The sequence below is a fragment of the Bidens hawaiensis genome, unplaced genomic scaffold, assembly GCF_021521415.1.
Source record: "Bidens hawaiensis isolate Kalapana, Puna unplaced genomic scaffold, B.hawaiensis_p1.1 tig00016015_1, whole genome shotgun sequence".
Classification (NCBI taxonomy): Eukaryota; Viridiplantae; Streptophyta; class Magnoliopsida; order Asterales; family Asteraceae; genus Bidens; species Bidens hawaiensis.
Genome location: NW_027492448.1, coordinates 13,698 through 39,923, shown reverse-complemented (window position 1 = coordinate 39,923; position 26,226 = coordinate 13,698). Strand labels below are relative to the sequence as shown.

At 41.9% G+C, this 26,226-nt stretch overlaps 1 protein-coding gene across 1 annotated transcript; it reads right to left on the bottom strand.

Moving 5' to 3' along the window:
* Positions 1-21,437: 21,437 nt before the first annotated feature.
* On the bottom strand, positions 21,438-21,929 carry LOC143550356 (uncharacterized). The gene has a single exon (XM_077041016.1). The coding sequence runs from the start codon at positions 21,927-21,929 to the stop codon at positions 21,438-21,440; it is 492 nt and encodes a 163-aa protein (XP_076897131.1).
* Between the last annotated feature and the right edge of the window lie 4,297 nt (positions 21,930-26,226).

Sequence of the window (26,226 nt, the reverse complement as noted above, 5' to 3'; positions counted from 1 at the left end):
CCACCGTGAATTCGGTTTTTATAAAAGGAGTGCAACCGTTTAGCTGGTTACGTTTACAAATTAGAGTTACGGTTGTATGACATTTGTCATACTCCCATGCCCTAAGGAGAGGGAGTAAAAACAAAAACACGAGAATTCTTAAAGAATTTCCCAAAATAAAAGGCAATCTACTAAAATAAGAGGATTTAAAAATATTTTGAAAGTGAGGCATAGCCTCGGAATTCGTGTGTGTGCGCACAATAAATAATAATAAAATATAAATTAAAATAATTAACCTATATAAGCTGTAAACAATTTAAATAGAACATAAGGTAGTTTAGATAAGCAAGTATAGGGTCCTAATATATGACTAGGACAATTTTTAACAACCTATCTTAAAACTTTCGGCTCTTATACCAATCTGTCACACCCCAACCTAAGGCGGAAATGCCAGGGCATGAGCATGATTGTTCACAGCTCAATGATACTATCATAAATAAAATGTGACAATATCTATTAAGTTGATTATTTCCAAATACAGTGCGCTAATATTCAAACTACAAATAAATAATTTAAAACAAGTAAACCAAATAAGTCTTAAATGATAATTGTCTTCATTAAAATCCTAAGGTCTTTCTAAGTGTCCATACTTCAAACTTCAATTCAATGACAACCTGCATATGCGTATAAAATAGAGTTTGTCAACAACACATGTCGAGTGAGTTTGTCACCAGTTTTTGTAATGTTATAATATTAATATAATACATAAAAGAAATAAGCAAAACGTAATAAATGCGGTAATAAATCAAATCGTGAGCAAATAAAGTGTCAATTAACCATTACCAAGCGAATCAGGCGCCGGTAATCAACCATGAGAAAGTAATAATAAGACCGTTTCCAAGAGAATCGGGTGCGGGTAAATAGTAATGAGCACCCTATACAAGGGAATACGTTGGACCTCTCCGAATGCGATAAAGTAAACAAATAAGCACGTAACAAGTATAGTTGATCAATCACACACAATTACACGTTCGCTATTTTTGAGTTATATAGATAACACGAAATACTAATAAGTATGCATATGACCCCAAAACGTTGTGAAAACTTAGTAAAATACGGGGATGACAAAACTCACCTTAATTCAAAGGCAAGTGAATAAATTAATGTTAAGCGAGTTAATAATTAAGCGAGTCGTCCACTAACATGTCGAACGAGATAAACAATCAGAACCTGAAACTTTAAGATATGATAATATAAGTAAAAAGGAACTTGTTTTCGCTGGAATCAATCCAAGAGGATGTTTAAAACTCCGGTTATGTTAAATTAAAGATTTAAGCGAGTCGGTACTAACCAGAATACGAACAGCGAATCGGAAGTCGGGTTTTGGTTGGTAGCTTTAAAATTTTGTTTCGAGAATAAAAGTCTTCTGGACCGAACGTTGAATATGAACACAATTATGAGAAAACGAATAGTCAAACTTATTGACTGTTTTTCCCTTTAACGGGTTTTAAGCGAATTGACCAGCCAACACCCTTCAACCACCGAAATTGATTGAAGATTATTGACTAGGGAATATATATGATTGATTTTACAGTTTACAACTTACCCAGAAAGTGAAAGGATCGATCAAGAAGATGAGTCAAAGGTCGGTGCATAATTAAAGTCAAACTTCAATACTTGTATCTTCAACAAATAATCAAAACCGAGCAGGATGAAAAGGGCCAGAGGATGATGACGGCTGAGGGTTGAATATTTAGGGTTTAGGGAAGTTTGTGGTAGAAGAATATGATGTTGTTTATATAATATATGCAAAAGCGAACTATATTTATGCAGTTTACTCGTTTAGGAAACCGAATCTAGTTTTAATGACCAAATCAACAATACAAGCAGTAAAATTAGTTCTTGGGAAAAGGGTAATGAACATGGACATGCACTTAGGTTATATTAGTTTTCTTGGGGCTTAAAACACTCGATTTGGTCCAAAAATAAGCGATTTCGGGCCAAAAACAAACTAGGGAATGATATAAACTAAAACGAACTGTGCAGAGTGGTGGTGGCGCTACGCAAAGGGGAGAGGGTAATTTGGTCGCACGGCGCTCCGGGTTCAATGTGGAATGTTTTGATTTTTGGCAATATAGGTCCTTGTAGTTTGTAAATTGGTCAAATATAGTTAAAACAAGAAATGAACATTAGGAAAAGTATAAAGGGTATAAAAATGAACATGAAAACTTTAATACTTATAAATATTTGATTTTTTTAATAATAAATATCTAAAAATATTCCCGGGTCGGGTTATGTGTAAACAAATACGGGTTTGAAAAGTCCGAGATGTTACAGTAAGATCAACACATGTAAGGTACTGTAGCTGAAACGCATAGACTCTGGAATCCATGTGTCAGTAGATTCAGCCCTTAAGGATGAAAAGTCGATTTGACCACTGACTTGTCTGAAATTTATGAACATGTTCTAAGCGAGACACATCTTAAGGTCTTATCATTATTTTTAATACACCTGCATAAAAACTGGAATAAAAGGTTGAGCCATACTCAGGCCTTGAGTCAGCTAGATCACCAAGAAATCAGTTTTTATAGAATGTGAATTGATTATCTTATGATGCTTGGATAGGCCTAACGTGTAAATATGCTATACAGCGGGTGATACAAACTAAATTCTTGTGCTTCTAGTTTTAGTGGTTAACACTTCATAAGCGTATGGTTTTATAACCTTAAATCCTGTATTGAAGGGATACTCTAGGGTTTGGAGACAATGGGTCTTCATGCGGTATATCATCTGGGTATTCATATCTCCTAAGTGGATTAAGGAATATTAAATAAGCTCAAAGAGCAAACCCACAGTCTTTCTACCAATCATAAGTCATTAAACTTGATCATCTCGTACTTCAAAGTAAAAATACACTACTGACTTGATCATCCAAGTTGTTAGCCATATGGGGTCCCCTTGCTCACGTCTTGTTACTATTAACAAATGGATCACAGGGGGCACGTCATATGTTAGCCCTATAGATGAATTCGTGCATATTCACCTATGTAAATGGACTTTGGGGTGTTGCTTGATAGCGGGAGTATGTCATCTAGTAGGGAACACTTGCTAGTTAGTTGCTTTAATATACCTAAATCATATCTAATGGCTTTCTGGTATACTTGCATGCTTAGGTTTAGGTGGACAGCAATATCCTTCATTGTCAAAGCTAATTCAAAAACATTAAATTTGTGCATTATGTGTACTATAATTTTGATCTACTGATTTTGATGTTTAAGATAAGTTGTGGTGGTTTGATCCAGTAAAACTATGATGAAGTATGGTGAAATCTTTTTTCGATTATTAAGTGTGGGTCCCACTAAGATCATAATAACTTAAATTGTGTCTGGTCTTATCTCTCAAAGTAAGTATGATGGGCATGGATTTAAGTGGACAACAATATCGACAATGGACCAAATCTAGCAAAGTATGTGTGTGCTGAAAAATGTCCCTTGATTAGTCCTATAACGATTTGATCCTAACTTTCTCTAAAGTGTAAATTGAGTCTTTTTAGAAATATAGTTTTTATGTTTAGTTTGTTTTTATTTTTATTTCTAATACTTTTAAGACTCTGGTTTTGAAACGAGTGTTTTGTGGGAATCAATTTTTAAAGGAGTGAACGGATTAATCTGTATGGCACCCCATTGTGTATCGTGTGATGGATCAGGCCCATTAAATTTTTGTGTGAGTTCGTCCCAATTAACCAAAATCTCTAGATGTTTTGTTTTAAGCCCATTTTCGGCCCATGATTACCGAATACTCATGATTTAAAGAATTTTGGGCTGGGTTATTGTCAAATCAATCTTTCAAACTTAAAACCATTTTCTCTCATTAAGTTGAAGTCTCTAGAGTTTTCATCATCATCTTCAAGCCTTTTATACATCATTAAAGTTAACGGTTTTCATCAAAGGTTAGAGAACACAAATTATGTTAGAGTTAATACTTTTGATGTAGTGTTTTTGAATATTAGTGTCTTGTTCTCTAATTTTGTCGATTGTATAAAATGTCTTTATTTTTTTTAATCGATGATGTGTTTAGGGTGTTTGATTCCATGTTCAGAAGTGATTTATGTATAATATTCAGAAATATTCTGATATATTAATGGGGATGTTGGTATGTTGGAGAAGATGGACATGGAAAACGAGGAGTCATGCATGTTGATGATTCTTGGTTTCTTGGTTGATCGAAATCACTTGTGATTGACCGAAATATTATTTGATGACTATAATTTAGTTTGTGTTTGATTTTTTGATTGATACAGATGAAGGTTAATCAGATGAGTTTATAGATAATTCTTTTAGGAAATAAGGAGAAGAAAAGGCGGAGCCAAAAGAAACAAAAGTTTTCATCTTGTGAGATCTCCAAAAGCGCAATGAAATAAGAGCAAAAATGTTTGATTATAAGTCGGGGGCAGGTTCAAGAACTGGAATCGTAAGGCTGAGCAAAAATTGGACCATGGTGGCGGTTGGAAACAGAAGAAAAACTAGGGCTCAAAACGAGACCGGCGAAACCAAATGATGCTCCAAGACCAAACGTACCAGTAACTGCAACAAGACAACGTGTTGATTTACTCAATTTTCAGGTGTTTTAAGAAAGGCTGTTGCATTTTTGTTGGAAAGACGTGATAAAAGAAAGCAATAAACCAAAAGGAGATTGTTAGGCTATATTTGTGATTTATGCTTTGTATAGTGTTTATGGTTTTGTTTAGTATTAACCGAAATCCCTGGCTTGACAGGTTTTGGGTTTAGATTGAGCTTGGCATGTGTAGCTTCTACTACCCTATATATTCTTATGTTTATCATTGTTTATGGTTAGACATCACGAGGAACCTAATTTTGTAATCGGTTTTGTTAAAGGGACTTAAGTACCCGACGCTATTTTACGTGTGCTTTGAAGTCTATTATCGTGTTCATTGTTCTTATTTCGTATAATTCTTGAATCACCACCATGTTAGTTTCTGCCTAACAAAGTGTTTACTTGGTATCAATTGAAAGATCCTGCCTCAGGACTTATAGGATTCCTTATTTCAACCTCCTCATAACTTGTTGTCATAACTCATAAGTTACAAAAATGTAACTTATGACTTATTCTTCTCGCAACTTTTAACTTATCCAAGCACCTTATTAATAGAAGGATATATCACCAAAAGTCCTCTCTCATTGATAATGTAATTTGTTTATATAGAATACAAGGTATAACCCTATTCAAACACTAAAAGGGTTCAAGATAAGGATAGAAATCAAATACATATTTAAACAAATATATTTTCAAAATAATTATATCTTCGATATCTCCATATGACTTTTGTATATTCTAATACGCCCCCGCAGTTCGAGCCGGTGACATGCTCAAACTGGACCTGAAACTTTCAAATAATGGTCTTGGCAAGCCATTTGTAAAGATGTCAGCATACTGATATGGTGCTGGAATATGTAAAACATGAATGTTGCCCAATCGCACCTGCTCACGAACAAAATGCATATCAATTTCCACATGTTTAGTACGTTGATGCTGAACGGGATTGCCTGACAAGTAAACAGCCGATATAATATCAAAATATATAGTGGATGCGCGATGTATCTGAACGTGAAGCTCCACCATGAGATTACGTAACCAAGAAATTTCTGCCACCGCATTTGCGACACCGCGATATTCAGCCTCAGCACTTGAACGAGAAATCGTTGCTTGACGTTTTGAAGACCATGAAATTAGATTAGGACCCCAGAACACACAGTAACCAGAAGTTGACCTACGAGAATTCGGGCAGCCGCCCTAATCAGCATCGGAATAAGAGGTGAGAGAATTTGTAGTTGAAGCCGAAAGTTGTAAACCATGATCAAGTGTTCCACGTACATACCGAAGAACGCAGCGCATGAAAGCCAGATGAGGCTCACGAGGAGCATACATGAATAAGCAGATTTGTTGTACAGCGTTTGTAATGTCCGGACGTGTGAAAGTAAGATAATGAAGTGCCCCGGCCAATCTGCGATATTCGGTGCTATTTTCTAATGAAGGCCCATCATCAGCGTTCAACTTGGAACTAGTGTCGACCGGTGTGGCACATGGTTTACATGATGACATCTGAGCACGTTGTAAGATATCGACCGCATATTGTGACTGCGATAAAAATAGACCGTTGGAATTACGAGTGACTGTTGTCACTAAGAAATGATGAAGTGGCCCCAAGTCAGTCATCGCAAACTCTGCAGATAAGGATCGAATAATATTACTAACCAACCGCGGAGACGACGCGGTGAGTACAATGTCATCAACATAAAGTAAGAGATACGCCATATCATTGCCATGGTTATAAATAAATAAAGAGTTGTCACATATGCTACTTTTAAAACCTTTGCTTGTAATAAACGTGGAGAAACCCGTATACCATGCCCGGGGGGCTTGTTTAAGACTATAAAGAGATCTTTTTAACCTACACACATGATGAGGAGCTGATGGATCTACAAATCCATCCGGTTGATACATGAAAACCGTTTCATTAAGATCTCCATGTAGAAGGGCATTTTTAACGTCTAACTGATGCATTGGCCAGCCCATTGAGAGGCCTATAGAGAGAACCGTGGTGATAGTAGCCGGTTTAACAACGGGACTAAAGGTTTCAACGCAATCAACACCCACTGTTTGAGACTTACCATTGACCACTAAACGGACTTTATATCGGTCAAGCGAACCGTCCGCTTTAAATTTGTGACGAAACAACCATAAACAACGAATTACCGGTTGTTGAGCCGGATAAGGTACAAGATCCCATGTTTCATTATCTTTTAACGCGTTAAACTCGTTGGTCATTGCCTGTCACCAATTTGGGTCGGATAAGGCTTGATGATAAGACGTAGGGACGGGACAAATACGCATATAATCAGATGAAGTGTTTAGATTATATTTCGGGTTTGGCTTTGATATACCGAGTTCTGAGCGGGTGGTCATATGGTGAGTAGTGGATTGGTTTTGGATTATAGATGTAGGAGAGGCATGGTCAACAAAATCAATGTTGGAGGAGGGAGGAGGTGGGCTGGTAGGTTGTTTGGGAGTAGGCTGGTCAAGTGTATTGTGTGGTGGGAGTGTTGGTGTAGGGGCTGTAGATGCGGGGGTGGGTAAAGAATGTTGGTGTTGGTTATTATTACTAGTGGAATGGGCTACTGAATGCAGAGGATGAGTTGGTGGGAATTGGAATGTTGTGGGAACGGGTGTATCATCCAGGAAGGTGTAGTGGGTTGTAGTAGTAGGTTCAGTGAAGGGAAAAAACTTTCGTCAAAAATTACATGACGAGAGATGTGGACACGTCCGGAGGCGAGAACAAGGCATCGATAGCCTCGAAATTTTGGTGGATACCCAAGAAAACACACCGAGTAGATCGAGGTGAAAGTTTATTTGGTTGAGTAGCCGATAGATTTGGATAGCAAGCACACCCAAAAACACGTAGGTGATCGTATGTGGGATGTCGATGAAATAATGCGAAGGTGGGTGTAAATAGGTTCAAACTTTTGGTCGGAAGAATATTGTGTAGGTAGGCAGCAGTGTGTAGGGCTTCAACCCAAAATGTGGGGGGTAGATTAGCATGCATGAGAAATGGCTGATGATGTCATTTAGACGTCTAATCATGTGCTCGGCTTTACCATTTTGAGGGAAGTTTGAGGGCATGAGAACCGAAAGACTAAGCCTTGATCGTTAGCAAATTTATGGAATTCATTGTTATTAAATTCGCCACCGAGATCACATTGAAAAGATTTAATTTTTGTTTGAAACTGAGTTTCGATTAGTCGATGAAATTTAACGAATGTAGGAAAAGTTTCAGATTTGTATTCTAAGGGATAAACCCACACATATTGGGTGAAGTTATCAATTAAAACCATGTAATACTTGTAACCATTTGTAGTTAATATTGGCGATGTTCATAGGTCACAGTGTATTATATCAAATGGGGGAAGAGTAAAAGATTGAGAATCATAAAATGATAGCCTTTTACAATTAGAAATTTGGCAAGCATGGCATAAACTAAAATTTAAATTGTTATTACAAGAAATAAATAAATGACGAGAAAGTAAATGCAAAATTTGAACTCCAGGATGTCCTAGGCGGTTGTGCCAGGTAGATGTCGAAGACGCTACGAGACATGTTGCGGAAGGAAAAGTGGGCTTTGTGAATGGATAAAGGTCGTCGGTGCTATCATGTCTAGAAATGTGCTTTCCCGTCCTGAGGTCCTTTAAAGAAAAACCATAAGGATCAAAATCAATAGAAACTTGATTATCAGTTGAAATTTTTCGAACGGATAATAAATCTTTAAAAACTTGGGGTGCTAAAAGTATATTATTTAGTTGAAAGGTACGATTAGGAATTTGATATGATGAATGACCCGTACCGGTTATAGGCAATTGTTGACCGTTACCAACGAAAATATTGCTATTAAAAGATAAATTAGATGGGTGTTGTATCTTACCTGGATCGGCAGTTATGTGAGACAAGGCGCCCGAGTCCATAAACCATGGGTCGTTTTGAAGATTCATAGCTTGTAGAGCTTGACCCAACTCTGTCGCATTTAATGGATTATAATTTTGAGAGGCCGGAAATCCAGGTGGAGCATAAGCCATTTGGGCCTGAGGAGGCTGGGTGAACTGGGCTGGCAGTGGGGTTTGAGATGGATATTGTTGTGCACCGGAAGTCAAATGAGAAGGTATATGTTGTGGACCAATCCATTGATTTGGCCACCCGCCTTGGGCCGGATGAGGGCAAGGTGGTGGGTTGGTCCAATTGTTTTGCGGAGTATATTATGAAGCATAATGTTGAGGAGCTCGCGAAGCATAATATTGAGGAGCTGAACCAGACCCGCGGCCAGTAGTTCGACCATATCCGCGACCACCTCGACGACCCCGACCACGGCCGCGGTACCCCGACTGAAAGTTGTTCCCCATGTAACCAGAACCTTGGTAGCTTTGGCTCGAGGTGTTTGAGTTATTGGGGTTGTTACTGTTTTGAGCAACTTGTTGGTTCGGTCGATTGTGTGTGACAAAGGCAGTTTGTGTAGATTCGGATCTTGCTTCTTGTCTTTGTCTTTCTTGATCAATAGCGTTTCTAGCATCATCCCAGCTAGTATCGGTTTGATTAATAACGGTGGCGCAAGCATCATATTCACGAGGAATACCGTTAACAAGCTGGACTACCAACCGGGATTCCTCAACTGTATGGTCGATGAAGAGGTATGTACCCGCCTCAACACCGAGCGAGGCGGGTCAACCCACAAGATATAGACAAGAGGCTTGAAATCAAGATATTATAAAGGCACAAAGCCAAAACCTATGCGCATGGCGCATATCACACATGCTCAGGCATCACATATGCTCACGCACCACATATGCTCACGCATATCACATCTGCGCGTGGCGCATCCGCGCGTGGCGCATATCACATGCTTGTGCATATCACATCTGCGCATGAAACATCTGCGCGTGAGAATAAAGAGAAGACCTCGCGCATCCTCAGGATAGGCGCATATCACACATGCACATAATCAACCTCGTCCTTATCCAAATCAGGATTAGGCAACCTTGATTGTGCACGTCAGACAACCTTCCAGAAGGTATCTTTTTAAGGAATAAGAATATGCTGATGTTGACAGCTGCCAATGAAAGGTGGACAACTCAGCATAACCCATGTGCTACCACGTGATTATAACCAATGAAAAAGCACCAGGTGTCCCTAAGGACACGTGGCGCAAAGCAATTGGAGGAGGCCAACAAGGCTGAGCCCAATCAGTGGAAACCCTAGCACTATAAATACCACATCAACTCCACAAGGAGAGGCATCATCCAATTACACAGTATTCAGCTATATTAAGCAATACACTCCAATTTCCTTACTCTCATATTATTATCTTCTCCTACAAATTCTTATTCTCACACCGGAGGGTTACCCCAAAGAGGACCCCTCTGTCCCTTTCTGAGGGGTAAGTTTACGGTGCTGTTCATTTTGTAGGTGGAAGAATCCAGATTCCAGAGATCCATCGGTGAGAAAGCATAATCACACCCGAGGAAAGTAGATCGTCTACCAGTGAGTCGATCCACGTTTCTTCATTGGCGCCATCCACTGTTACAACGGCAACAAAATCTCATCAGATCTCTAAAAAAAACAAATTCTCACCATGGTTTCTGGCGTTCGTAATGTCGATCAAGTTCTGGAGGATATTGAACGTGAGGATGTTAATGAGGGACAGCAGTTTCTGAGAGTGCCGCGTGATTCTACGCGCACCACCAGTAACCGTCCCTTCATCACAACTCCTCATGGCCAGACTGAAACTCCTCCAGACGATCTCACGTTCCAAAATCTTGCCGGCGCGAAACAAAAAGGACCAATGGGTCCAGAAGATGAAACCAATGACCCTAAAGAATGGCTCATAAACGAGCAACGACGTCTAATGGACAAATACAATGAGATGGTCAAACAGAAAAAGTTAGCCGACTTAACACAAAGGCTAGCGTTTGACAAGCAAGCCATTCAAGGAACAAAAAGGGCGCGCGCGCCGGAAGAGGGTCACTCTGTTCACAGTGAACACGCTGAGTTTAGTGATGAAGAAGTGCACAGCGTCAGGAAGACGCGAGATACTCATGCAGGAGGCTCACAGCTCCGCGCGCACATGAACATGGCGCCTGGAGCCAGAGCCGATCTGGATCTGCACACACCGTATAGCCCACCAGTGAGAGGGCAAGTGGACGTAACCACACCGTACAGGCCAGCCATCTTGGTGAAACATTCAAAATTCACTGAGCGCATCGCGAAGGCCCCCATTCAGCACAAAACCAAGATGCCAAGTGGTTTGGGCAAATATGACGGCACAACAGATCCAGACGATTTCTTACAAGGTTTTTACAACACTGGAAACCTAGAAAGCTGGACGATGCCAACATGGTGTCACATGTTTGCTCGCTGCCTCACGGGCGAGGCGCGTGTCTGGTTTGAAAGCTTGCCTACTGGGCAAATCGACGGGTTCGAGGAACTATTGGAAAAGTTCCAAGCTCACTTCGTACAACAGCGCAGACACACGCGCGACCCTGATGACATCATGCACTGCGTGCGCAGGAATGATGAAACGATTGAAGACTACATAACTCGTTTCAATCAGGAGTCTCTGGCAATCGGAGGTATCACTGAGCAACTATTGCGCGTGGCCTTTATACAAGGCGCGCGCAGTGATCAACTCCGCCGAGCTCTCGTGAGCAGAGATGGCATGCCCACCACTTGGGCCAAGCTAATGGAAGCATCGCGAGTCTTCGCGAGAAATGAAAAACAGATTGCCCAAGATAGAGCGAGAGAAAGAGGGCATCAAGCAGAGGCGCCGCGCAGCAACGAAAGAAGGGGCAAACAGAACACTGTATGGTCCAGGTTGCAACCAACCAGTTTTTCTTCCGCAGAAAAGCAGGCGCAACCAAGCTCACCCAGCCCCAAAAAGATGTTTGTAATCGCGGGGAGGGTGACAAGAGGGAAGGCGGCAGAGATCCTAACAGACCTCTGCCAAGAATATGGACTCCCCTCACTAAAACACCTTCACAAGTGTTAAGCACTGAGAATGTCCAGTTCAAAAGCCCCAAGCCACTACACTACAAGGGACCATCAAACAGTGGCAAGTACTGCGAGTTTCACAAATCCACGGGACACAACACTGATGCATGCCATCACTTGAAGGATGCAATTGAAAAAGATGTGAAATCAGGCAAGCTGGCTCACCTGGTGAAAAACCCAAGACCAGAAAGTGAACAACCAGAAGGAGCCTCTGCCAGCAAAAAGTACAAAAGAATCTGTGTAGCCGAGGGAGGAAGGCAAGGGCAAACATCAAGAAAGAGAAGCGTGCAAATCCAAGGAGATTGGCACGAGCAACAAGTAATCTTCCCAAGAATCAGGGGAGGCCCTTCTATCAGCAGTCCTCTTGTCATCACTACACACATTGCTCATTACGAAGTGTCAAAAGTCCTGGTGGACACTGGCAGCGAATCAGACATCATGTATGAGCAATGTTTCAGAAAACTGGATCCGGCAGACCAAGCAAGGCTTGAAATTGTGAATGCACCAATCTCTGGTGTTTCAAATGAAATCATTCATCCCCTAGGTCAAATACAATTTGAGCTAACTATGGGGGATGAGAAACACAAGCGAGCCGAAGTTGTCAACTTCTTGGTCTTGCCCACCACTTCTTGCCACAATATGATCTTGGGTAGAGGAACGATTGCCCAATTTAACGCCATACCGTCGCCAGCGCACGGCGCGTTGGGGTTCCCAACACCAACAGGTGTAACTTTTGTATACCGAGATCATTTGTGTGCAGTGACAAATACTCCGCGGGAAGGGAGAATAAAACTTCCAATGGCAGACAACGCGCCAGAGGAATGGATTCTCAACCCAAAATTCCCGGAGCAGAAAATCACAATTGGCGCAACGATATCAGACGACACGAGGTTGAGAATGAAAAGATTGCTCACAGCATATATGTCGGTCTTCGCGTGGCAACACTCTGATATGACTGGGGTTCCGCGAGACCTGGCACAACATTCTCTCAACACGTTCAAGTCTGTAGAGCCAATTGCTCAAAAGAAGAGAGTCATGGGGGATGAGAAAGCGAGGGCCATGAATGAGCAGGTTGAGGATCTACTACGCGCAAACATCATCCGCCCGATACGATACCAGACGTGAGTGGCCAATCCTGTGATGGTAAAGAAAAGTAACGGGTCGTGGAGGATGTGCATTGACTTCAAGGACCTCAACAAAGCGTGCCCAAAAGATTGTTACCCCCTCCCAAACATCGACGCAAAGGTGGACTCTGTGGCGCCATTCAAGCTCAAATGTTTCCTGGATGCCTACAAGGGCTATCACCAGATTCAAATGGCACCACAAGACGAGGACAAGACTGCCTTCAGAACCGACAAGGGTGTTTTTTGCTACACAAAAATGCCCTTTGGTTTGAAGAATGCGGGAGCCACCTACCAAAGACTTATGGATGCCGTTTTCAGCGAGCAAATTGGAAGAAACCTAGAAGTCTATGTGGATGATTTGGTGATCAAAAGCAGGGAGGAGAAACAAATGTTCAAAGACATCGAGGAAACCCTTGGGCGCCTAAAGGAAGTTAACATTAAGCTCAATCCGAGCAAATGCACTTTCGGCGTACAAGAGGGAAAATTTCTAGGTGTAATGGTCACCAAGGATGGTTTCAAGGTGAACCCTGAGAAGGTGGAGGCCATCCTTGACATGCCCTCGCCATCCACCATGAAAGAAGTCCAGAAGCTGAATGGTAGATTGGTATCAATCAACAGGTTCCTAGCGAACCATGCAAGCAAATCTACCCCATTCGTTAATACATTGAAAAACTGCCTAAAGAAAAGCCAATTCAAGTGGACTCCTGAGGCCGAGCAAGCTTTCAGTAAGATTAAAGAATGTTTGATAAATCTGCCCGCGCTCACAGCTCCACTTCCTGGTGAAACTTTGACATTGTACCTATCAGCAGGAGAGCGCACCATCGGCGCAGTATTGTTGGTGGATCGCAAGGGAATCCAAACGCCAATATACTATGTGAGTCGGGTGCTGACAGATCCTGAGACACGCTACTCCATCATGGAAAAGTTAGTTTTGTCACAAACACACGCGTCGCGCAAGCTGCATAGATATTTCAATGGTCATCCCATTGAAGTTCTGACTGGTTACAACATCCAGCAAGTCTTGCGGCGTCCCGCGCTCTCAGGAAGGCTGACAAAATGGGCGCTGGAATTGGGAGAGCACACGATCGTCTATAAGCCCCGTCCAGCAATAAAGGGGCAAGTATTGGCTGATTTCATCGCGGAAATTCCAGAAGGTAAAATTGAAGAGGCTCAGCGCGAGGTAGACCCTCCGCGAGCCAATGATGAAGAAAATGTTTGGAGACTGTTCACTGACGGAGCTTCAAACAACGAGGGGTCCGGCGCAGGCCTTAAACTGGTGGATCTAGAGAATCATGAATATACTTACGCCATCAGGTTGGACTTCAAGAGCACCAACAATGAGGCTGAGTATGAAGCCCTGCTGGCTGGCCTGCGCATCGCGCACAAATTCGGAGTTAAAAAGCTAGAGGCCCATGTTGATTCATACTTGGTAGCAGCACAGGTCAATGGCCTTTATGATGCCAAGGAGAACACCATGCCTCTATATCTAGAGCAGGCGAAAAAGCTCATCGAGCAATTTGACTGCTTCAGAATCATTCATATTCCGCGCAGTGAAAACAAATCTGCAGACGCGCTGAGTAAGATGGCATCAACCAGTTTCGATCACTTTGGCAAAGATGTCAGGGTAGAAGTAATGAGCAACCCGTCGGTGGTAGCAAAGTCTGTCCTTGTAACTCATACAACCCCTTCATCATGGATAACTCCAATAATGGAATTCTTGAAGGAGGGAAAGGTACCTGACAATCGCGCACAGGCGAGGAAGATAAGACACAAGTCGCAGAACTATGAACTCCTTGATGGCACATTATATCGACGCTCTTATCTTGGGCCGCTCATGAAATGCCTAGATGCTGAGGAAGCAAGCTATGTGATCAGAGAGAAACACGAAGGAATCTGTGGAATACATGCTGGCCCGCGCATGGTGGTTGCCAAGGCAATGAGCGCAGGTTACTATTGGCCAGGCATGTACTTGGACGCTCTGAAAGAGATCCAAAAATGCAAAGCATGTCAGAGCTATGCGCCAAACACCATGCGGCCAAAGAACAACTTGATTCCAGTGACCTCCGTATGGCCTTTCCACAAATGGGCAATCGACATTGTGGGTCCCCTTCCGCAAGCGCAAGGGCGAGTAAAATTTTTGGTAGTGGCAGTAGACTATTTCACAAAATGGGTTGAAGCCAAGCCACTAGCAAAAATCACAGCCGAAGCGATGAAGCAGTTTATCTGGAGCCACATCATATGCCGTTTTGGCTTGCCCATGGAAATTGTGAGCGATAATGGCAAGCAATTCACTGACAAGAAGATATCCAGCTGGCTCAAGGAATTGCGCATCAACCAAATTTTCACTTCAGTTTATCACCCTCAAGGGAATGGCCAAGTGGAACGCGCTAACCAAAGCTTGCTGAATGGGCTGAAGAAAAGGTTAGAGGGAGAATCCCATTCTTGGGTCGAAGAGCTACCTAATGTCTTGTGGGCACACAGGACATTAAGCAAAACCAGCAATGGCGAATCCCCGTTCAGCCTAACCTATGGAACAGAGGCAATGATTCCAGCAGAAATTGGATGCCCATCCCATAGAGTGCTCATGATGAGCAAGATTGATAACGAGCGCGAAAGAAGGTTGGATCTCAACTTACTTGAAGGGCGCAGAGAGGCGGCTATCATCAGTGAAGCCAAATACAAGAAAAAACTGGAAAAATATTACAACCAGCGCGTGAAAGAATGCCACTTCAAGAAAAATGATTTTGTCCTTCGAAACAATGAAGCTAGCCGCGCGATACCCCCGGAAAAAATGTCCCCCAATTGGGAGGGACCTTATCAAGTCTTGGAAGAATTGGGAAAAGGCGCATACGCCTTAAAAGATTTGAATGGAAAGAAGATCCCGCGCGCATGGAATGCAGCACAGCTTAGAAAATGTTTCATGTAAAAAATGTCAAGTTTGTAATCAAGGCTTTTTAAGCCATTATGAATAATGATACGCGCTATCTTCTCTTAATGTGGATTCTATTACCTTTTGCATACATGTTTCACACTTCCCTTTATTAATTTTGAGCAATATGACAACATTGTATTGACATCAAAACAAAATAAAACGAAGTAAAACATACATGCGCAAACGCGTTAACGAGTCTTAACTCTAAAACGTCAGGGCCTTAGCCCAAAATTATGAGCCTTAGCTCAGGGCCTTAGCCCAATAATGTGAGCCTTAGCTCAAATCACTCACAACATCCATCCTACATGCTGCGCAGCCTGACCATAAAAATACCTAAGCACAACTAAGGCAAAGCAAATGCCAAAACATAGTTGTTAGGGTCTCAGGTCGAGGTCGCGCATGAAATTGTAATGGATATCTGAGTAACACACATTGACACGTAAAGGCTAAAAAATTCATAATTCCATATAATAAATGCGCGATAACGTCGCGCAAAAGAGGAATAATGAAAACGCCAAGGCACGTGTCAACATAATCAAGATATGGCAAAATCACTTACAATATGACAAGGATTAAGTATAATAATTTCCTTACAACCTTGTTCTTGTTTCAACGTGCAAGCATATCTTATATTCAACAAGCAAACATGCAATATAAAGAGATGAATGGGGAATGCGCAAGATGCGAAGAAGGGAAAAACAAAATTTCATTCTATAGCATTGAAATTTACAAAGTTTACAAGATGATGAGATAAAAACTAAAAATAAAAACAAAAAACATGAAGGGCTTCTCAAGTCTCCACGTCGACATCAGCCTCTTCCTCGTCCTCTTCATCGCCCTCAGCATCTGGCGCAGCCCGCTCCTCGTCATCTCCAAACTGACCATAGTCAAGTTGTTCATCCTGAATGGAGTCTTCTATCACAATAGTGTCAGGAGCGGATCCTTTGGCCACGCCAGAGCCGCTAGCAGGAGCAGCATTCCCCGCGCCATCATCGCCGCCACCAGCCCCTTCGCATTCGTCAAGTAATTTCTTTAGCGCGCCGAGGTCGGGCAGGTCAGCAAGCGTGGATATCTGCAAATCATATGGAAAAATATGAGTACAAAAAAGACTTGGAAAATAAGTCAAGGTAATCTCATTAAAGTTAAAATACCTGCGCAAGGATGGGAATGGGAGTATTCAAATACTTCTCCCCCATCTCGGCCATGTCCGCGCAGGCAACGTCGCTCTGATAAGGGTAGTCGGATGGGTTCTTCTTCAGCATGCCATATTCATAGCCATCCTTAAACCCTTCAGCTCAACCCACCAAGCGCGCGGCAGCGTTACAATCCATCACAAGGGCCTGAAACTCGTCTGAGTATTTCATCGCGTAAGCGCAACGAGTCATACCCTGTGAGATTAACCATTGGCGATCATGCGCGAGGGAAGCAACAGACGTCTCGAGGGTAGGAATCTGAGAGTTTAACAACTCAACAGTTTCCTTAGTCTGTTTCAGCTCCTCTTTGTCGGACGCTGCTGCCGCCAAGGCTTCTTCCTTTTCCGCCCGCGCAGCATCAAGTGCTTCCTGGCTAGACGCTGCCGTCGCCAAGGCTTCATCTTTCTCGGCCTGCGCGGCCGCCAGCTCCTTCTTCAGGCGCGCAACCTCACTCTCCAGTGATGATTTTTCAGTTATAGACTGGACAAGGGCTTGGTCACGCGCCTCCGTGTCCAGCTCCAAGTCGCGCACTCTACGCGCGTACTTGGCCGCATCCGCCTTGGCCGCCTGTAGCTTCTCCCGCGCAGCCTGAAGCTCATGCCCGCGCTTCACGAAGGCGCTGTTGGCACTTGCTCTGTTCTCACTGAGCTATGCTTGGAGCTTCTCAGCTCTCTCTCGAGCATCAGAAAGATGCCAAGCAGACACTTTAGCCTCATGCTTGGCTTCCGCAAGAGCATCACGTACCTTTACGTAATCATAGCGAAGCTCTTGGGAGGCAGCAAAGAAGGCCGACCCAGCAAACAGATGATCGTTGAGCAAGTCATCGCGAGCGCGGTCCTCCTGGAACCTTCTTTCAGCTGGAGGCACAGAATGAGCCCAGAATTCCGCACACACACCCATGGACTGAAATGTGCTGTCCTCAGTAATATTCCATCTCGGGCGGTAAATGTGATCGGATTCCTGCAAACACAAAGTAATGATCTAAGTCATCAAAACACTAAGATGGAAATCCGCGTAGCGTAGCAAAAACGAACCTATACCTGCGGGGATGAAGCAGAAAAGTCAGCGCCAGGCCCACGAGAAGACTCCGCCACGAATCCTCGTGGCGCTGCAGGGCTGGCGCGGCCGATGTCGGAGCCTTCAGCTTGAACCTCCTCATCCTCCTCTGAAACAGGCCTTTTCTCCTGCGACCTAGAACCAAAATCAGTCTCGCGAGGAGGGCTGCGCGCAGGAGGAGATGAGGGAGGTCTCGACGCCGCCAGATCGGCGCGTAAAACGGCCTCCTGCTCCTTAGTAATCCCGATGAGGGGAGATTCAGTGCTTGCAGGAGCAGGAGCAGAACCAACGGCGCTGGCACCGGCGCCAGGAGTGCCGCCAGCAGCTTGTACGCCAGCTATGACTCCTATGAAAAAATCAACAAAAAGAAATAGTTCATGACTTGATCTAAAAGAAACAAGTCAGAAAATAAAGCGCAATACATACCTTGGCGCAACTCCGTTCGCGAGTCAAACATCGCCATGAAGTCCATTCTCCCCTTTTTGGAGGGTAAAACAGGGGACTTCGAAGCGACCTCCGGCGCAGCCTCGGCATCTTGTCGCGCTTGAGGTTGATCCACCAAGGTCGCCGGCTTTACAAACATTTGAGTGAGCAAAGATTCATTAGTAATTCTATCAGAATCGCGCTCATAGAACCATAAAAGATAAGCAAAGGATAAGCAAAGTATACATGTCGAAGGCGCAACACCGCTTCCCTTTTCCGCCGCGCGAAGGGAGGAGGTAGCGCCACCATACCTCGTGTGGACAGGAGGTCTGCCCACTTTTTGAGGCAGGGAAGACAAGGAAAACTTGGTGGTAAACACCTGGGTTTTCTCAAGTCCCTTCGCCTGGGTAGGAGGATCCTGAACAACAGGGGCATCATCTTTCTTCTGTTTCTTACTGGCCCCTGCGCCAGTTTTCCCTTTAGCCTTACGCTTTAGTTGGGGCGCCTCCTCCTCCTCCTCCTCTTCCGCGAGCTCCAGCTCGTAGTTTTCGAGCGCATCTACAATAAGTGCAACGGAAATGTTAGCCAAATTTGGTATTATAAAGGCATAAGCATAAGTACAAAGGCTTACCAGGCGCATCGCTGTCAAAGAGAAATCCCAGATCAACAGGGATGAACATGTCATCGAAGGGATCGGGGAAGTCAACCTCCCCAGCGCCCAGCGCGACGGAGCCACCCTCCATATGCTCGTCATAGGCGGCGTGGACATACTGCTTGCTGACTGCACAAAACAAGTCAAATGATATCAGCAAAACGAATTATATTCGCGCAGAAGCAATGCAATGAGATTAACTTACACAAGCCGTCAACTTGGATAACGGGCTCAGTCGCGCTGTCGGCCCACCTCCTGCTCATACCAACCCCCACCAGCGCCTCCTCGCAAATGTTCTTGGCGGGGGATGGTTCGACAGTCAACTTGTTTACCCAGGCGCCAGTTGGGTTCTTGAGGACACCCACATCCGCAGGCGCAGAAGAGATCGCGCGCATGGTCATGCGGATGGGGATCACACCAGCCCTTATATAGAAAAATCTCTCAGACCAGTCATGAAGGCTCTTGAATGAAACAGTGCAGCACTTGACCTTCTGACTGCGAGGAATAAATGAGAACCAAGAATCTTGGATCTTGGGCTTGTAAAAAAACTGAAAGCGCCGAGGGGTGGGCTCCTCGCGCTGAGATTTGCACATGAACTCAAAGTGAGTCATGCGCACGAGTCCAAACGGATGGACTTGGGATATATGAATCCCATAAAACCTAAGCACCGCACCCACAAACCTTGTCATCGGGAGACGAAGGTTGCAGTGGGTGAAAAAATGACAGTAAAGGGATATATAGCCGGTAGGCGGGTCCGCCGCCGTTTGCCCGGCCGCCGGCAGCATGCAGCCATACTCAGGGAGAAAACCCTGAGAGGCGATAAGGTTGTCAAAATCGGCCTGCCTCAGTTTGCAGGGGATCTCATCCCACTTCTTCACTGTCTTGGTCCTCCCTACCTCCTCCGATAAGGCCTCAGCAGCCCTCTTCCCCTTGCCGGTCTTCTTCAATGTAGACATTACTAATGATTTCACACGGCGATGGATAGGGGAGATTGTGTTGTCTGAGCTATCAGACATACAACTGTAAAAACGGACGAATGATGCTTCTGAAAAACAGAGATCTGGAAGCAGAAGATAGGTAATCGGAATAGAATGAAAGAAAGAAAAGAGCTCTGAATAAACAACAAGGAAGATGAAGGAATAAAAACTCTTAAGGGCTTGCTTTTATAGGCCCAAGAGAGAGAAAATTTGGTACTGATCGGACTTCACGCGCCCCCACTCGCAGGTGTAAGCCAACGCGAGCGCGACACGTGTCCCTGACACTGTGTGAGGGGACACGAAAAGAAACGATACAGATGCTGCCAGACTTCACGCGCCACCACTCGCAGGTACGGACCAACGCGAGCGCGACACGTGTTCCTGACACTATGTGAGGGGACATGAAAGGCAACTGTAGCACCTCGAGCACACGAAAAGTCTGACACGTCTCCATCACTGACGCATGTCAGCAACAACCAACCACGTACAGGGACGATTCGTTTTCAACCAAAAGGATAGAATTTCGCGCACCGATGAGTAATAAAAAGAAAAGACAAAACCCTACTAAAAGAGCAAACTATTAAGTCTAATATCTATCTTACCTCGCTCGCGCGAGACAAGACACACATTAGACTGGGGGGGCTTGAAGAGGTATGTACCCACAAGATATAGACAAGAGGCTTGAAATCAAGATATTATAAAGGCACAAAGCCAAAACCTATGCGCATGGCGCATATCACACATGCTCAGGCATCACATATGCTCAGGCATCACATATGCTCACGCACCACATATGCTCACGCATATCACATCTGCGCGTGGCGCATATCACATGCTTGTGCATATCACATCTACGCATGAAACATCTGCGCGTGAGAATAAAGAGAAGACCTCGCGCATCCTCAGGATAGGCGCATATCACACATGCACATAATCAACCTCGTCCTTATCCAAATCAGGATTAGGGCAACCTTGATTGTGCACGTCAGACAACCTTCCAGAAGGTATCTTTTTAAGGAATAAGAATATGCTGATGTTGACAGCTGCTAATGAAAGGTGGACAACTCAGCATAACCCATGTGCTACCACGTGATTATAACCAATGAAAAAGCACCAGGTGTCCCTAAGGACACGTGGCGCAAAGCAATTGGAGGAGGCCAACAAGGCTGAGCCCAATCAGTGGAAACCCTAGCACTATAAATACCACATCAACTCCACAAGGAGAGGCATCATCCAATTACACAGTATTCAGCTATATTAAGCAATACACTCCAATTTCCTTACTCTCATATTATTATCTTCTCCTACAAATTCTTATTCTCACACCGGAGGGTTACCCCAAAGAGGACCCCTCTGTCCCTTTCTGAGGGGTAAGTTTACGGTGCTGTTCATTTTGTAGGTGGAAGAATCCAGATTCCAGAGATCCATCGGTGAGAAAGCATAATCACACCCGAGGAAAGTAGATCATCTACCAGTGAGTCGATCCACGTTTCTTCAGTCGACATCGTTTAACTGTTCAGCCAAGTCTTGAAGCTTTTGACAATAATCATCAAGTGAGGAACACGCGGATAAGGTCAAATTCGTGAATTGTTTCTCGAGAGCTGCAGCACGAGATTTTTTGTTAGATAAAAATATATGTTTGAGTTTGTTTCGGACCTGTTGTGCCGTGGCCTTAGTATCCAGTACACGCCGAAGATATTTATCGGAAATTGTTCCATAAATCCATGGTTGGACGATTGCATCGACTCCGGCCCAACTCTCGTAAGAGTCATCAGTTACCTCCGGAGGAGGAGTGTCGTCAATATGCCATAGAACTTTGTAGCCTTTAGCATGAAGCGTGAATAGTTTTACCCACGCTGAATAGGTAATCGTGGTGCCATCCAACGTACGAATCTTGTTTTTTATATTCGTAACAAAGTAAACGGGATGAATAGCCTTAAGATCGACCGAAGCCGAAGAAGAAGAAGCATTCTTGTCACTGGCCATTGAAGGATAACAATAGCCACGGAAATTGTGGTGACGGCAGGATCGTAGGTAAAAAAAATATTAAGGCTGTGATACCAAAATAGAAGGATATATCACCAAAATCCTCTCTCATTGATAATGTAATCTGTTTATATAGAATACAAGGTATAACCCTATTCAAACACTAAAAGGGTTCAACATAAGGATAGAAATCAAATACATATTTAAACAAATATATTTTCAAAATAATTATATCTTCGATATCGCCATATGACTTTTGTATATTCTAATACTTATAACTTTTTTGAAAGTTATAAGTAGGGTAATATAGGCAATCCCAAATACCCCAAAGAGGGAGAGGAGTTTGAGTAAGAGGAGTTTGATAGAGAGAGAGACACTTTTTAATACATACAAAATTTAATTATTAAAATGTTTTTTAAATAAATAGGTAAAACGACTAATTTTCCCACATGTGCAAAGCACGTGACCAAACTTAACGAGAAAAGCTAACTGAGTATAGCCAAAGGACAAACAATGTAGCATTTGAAAATATAAAGTACAAATCGGATCAATTTTGAAGATAAAGGACAAACGATGACATTTGGTACGATAATATTTTTTGTCTTTTCAATTTCTATTTGTGTTATGTTGTTACATATCCTTTCCTTTGGCTTTAGTTATCAAATACATTCCAAAACAAGACCTTTTACTTGGACTTAGGGATTACTCGTTAGGACTCACCCAAGCTAAACCAAAGACCCGATCTTTTCACTCACCAATCAAGGAGAGTTACATAGCCCCTTTTCAATTTTTTATTTCCTTTTACAACTTGGGTGGAACATAATTACGTTTTCTTTTACAACTTTACATTACAATTCGAACGTGATATCATGAGCGTTATGCTTAATTGTTACATCTTGGTTTAAACTACATTTGATATTGCGTACAATCATCAACTCCGTACAAGCCAACGGTAAACATAAATAGATCTATTTGACTTGACAGCTGTAGCTTGTTTGATTGACCTTTCCGGGGGGGAGGGTGGGGGAGCCGTTGGTGTATGTTTACCACATTTGTTTGATTGTGTACTTGGATTTGCCTAGTTTGTCACATGTTTTCCTTTACACTACTTGTGATATGCATATTTAATCGTGCAAAATTCTAAACATTGTTTGGTGGCAAAACCCATCTACTCATCAACTATTTTAGTTGACACTTTTTCAAACATGTTTCAGGTACCAATAAAACATAGGATCTAGATTTAGATGAAAAACAATATGCTTTTATTTCTGGTTATGTTTTGTTTGCTTATTTTATTTGAAATTATGTACTTGCTGACTTTGAAAATCAAAATCATTAATAAATTATGAAACATTAGTCGATCATAAGTTATGAGTAATCATCGTCTCGCCCCGACATTAAATATAGTAAAACCCTTAAAACCGGGTATCTTACAACGGTTGGATTTGCTCCCATCATTTATTCTTAAATATTTAGATATACATATATATTTTCTAAAAAAATTCTAATTCTAATAAGCCAAGTTTTATATGTGCTTGAAAAAGTAGTATTAAAATAAAAAATTCGGCAGTTTCCCTGCTGTCCCCAACCCCAATTCCTCCGTGTATATATATATATATATTACCACACTTGAAATTCACTCTCCCTTCAAATTCATTTCCTGCTTATAATTGAGGAGGAGAGAGATCAGCCTTTCCTTTCACTCCTTATTTCATTTCATTTCCATCTACTAATTCAAGGTTATTTCTTTCAAATATGATTGTTATGCTTAACAGCTAGCAATTTGATCTCAATTTTGACTTTTCAGCTCAATTTGATCAACAACTTCACTTTTTCTATTATTTAAATTTTTATTTCTTTGTGATTACTGTAGCTGAGCTGGCATATTTAGGCTAAATTGTGCTTTTGATCTTCAATTTATGAAAACACAGTTTTTTACTACCTAATTACTAATTGGCTTGATCTATGTTGTATTACAGATTATTTGCCCTGGGATGATCATCTGCATCACAAGTTTTTAAAAAATAATTAGTCGAAATGGATAATTCGCGTTCTAGTCATGAAGACTTTGTGATTGATCTCGAGAATGGAAGCGTTGAATCGAAAGAAATAAGAAAAGGGTGCGATCAGTTTACGAGTTTAGATGATAATTTTGTGAAATTGAGTATTGTTGATCTGCCAACGCTCAACAATGGCGGGTTAGATAGCGTCTTAAACATGGCGATTGACTCGCAAATGGTGGGAGAGAAGACGAAAGGGAAGAAGGGTTCGAGTGCTAAAAAGCCACCGAAACCGCCTCGGCCTCCTCGAGGATTTTCGTTGGATGCTGCTGATCAGAAGCTTATTAATGAGCTTGCTGAGTTGGCGATGATCAAGCGGGCGAGGATCACGCGTATGAAAGCGCTTAAACAGAAGAAAGCTTTGAAGGATTCGTCGTCGTCTTCATCGATCAGTGGCAGCTTGTTTGCTATGCTGTTTACTGTAGTCTTTATCCTGATGATACTTTTGCAAGGTAAGAGTTTAATTGTTAACATTTGGCTTCCCAATTATGGTTTTACTAAAGTAGATTCTTTCTACAATTATGTGAACCTTTGTTTTAGTTGACACAATAGCAAGTAGAGAATATAATCTTTGATAACGCGTGTTACTTTTGAGAAAAAAAAAAAAAAAAGATTTGTTTTATAAATATGTGAACCTTTTGTTTCAGTTTAACACAAAAACAAGTATAAAAGAAGAGTGGGTACAAAAGCAATAATAATCTTTCAAAACGCGTGTTACTGTTTTTATAAAGTAAGATCTTTCTACAATTATGTGAACCTGTTGTTTCAATTTACACCAAAATATTAATCTTTTATTTTTAATAATTACATTATATTTTGCAGGAACGTCGTGTAAAAGCCCGAGTATTATTACTCCACAGGGTTCTCCTCAGACAAACGAAAACGGTTTAGTATTTACACAAGAACAACATAATCCATCTGCAAGTGGATTCCATTTTGCCTCATTCTAAATCTTCAAAGTAAGAATATTTAAATATATTTTCTCTCAGTAAATCCTTCATGACAATAACCTTTTTAATTTAATGGCTTGTTTTTATTCTATTTTTGCAGCTTATTTGAAAAGGTCACAGGTTCGGGTTCTGCTAATAATAGATCACAGGTTCTAGTGCGTATTATAATCGTGCACTAGATTAGTCTTTTTTTTTAGTTGGATATACGCATGAGCGATCGGCAGTTTTGCTGGATTTTAATGAGCTCATATGTTTTTTGTTATTTTTGTATTTAAATTAATAAGTTTGATGAGCTGTACTGAATTCAGTCACAATAATCAAGATCTGATTTGTATGTAAATTAGTTGGGTTCAATTACAAGATTCAGATTTGGTTGTTATTTGCTTAGTGATGCATCATAAGTCATAACATGTTTGAGTTTATGACTCTTTATAAGAGACCATTTTACCCTTCCCTTATCCATGTAAATTGTTTTCTTGATGATATTGATTATGTCGTATTCATTAAACGTCGTTTTTGGGTAAGACAGAAAGAAGACATGAGTTAGTGATTGTTTTTTCAGATAAAGAGATTATTCATGCCAAAAGACAATGCTACCCTTCTTCTCACCTTGGTCTGAAAGATCAGTTCACTCCTTTTGTTAAAAAAACACAACTTTCACAATGATTTTCATTTTTAAACGTTATTTAGTCATGTTATTTTCATCAAAGGGTGAACCGTTCAGTGGGAAGTTCGTTTACGTTCGTTCGTTTATAAATGAACGAACACGAACAAGAAATGTTGGTTGTTTTGTGTTCATTTATGTTCGTTAGTTAAAGGTTTGTATTTTTGTACTTTTATTGTTTACGTTGATCTGTTTGTTTTATGAAGTTTTGCTTTAACTAACAACAAATCTAACTTGTTCTTCGTTGACATTATCAGAATAAAACCGCCGACTGGGCGATAATTATTATTATTATTATTATTATTATTATTATTATTATTATTATTATTATCTCAAAGTGCTTAAATTTATATTTAATTAAGGTGATTATGTCTAATGTTTTGGATTAAAAATGTTGCCCTTTTTTCCTTAAAGAGTGCATATTCGTCTGTGTTCATGAACAAGTTAAATTCCTTAACGAACGACACGAACATAATTTTCCGTTCGGTTAGCGTTCATGAACCGGTCTTGAGCAAGTTTAATGCTAAACGAGCGACCATGAACAAGGCTTCATTCGGTTCAGTTCGGTTCATTTACAACCCTATCCTATCAAAGGGTATTTTAGGTATTGGAAATATAATTAC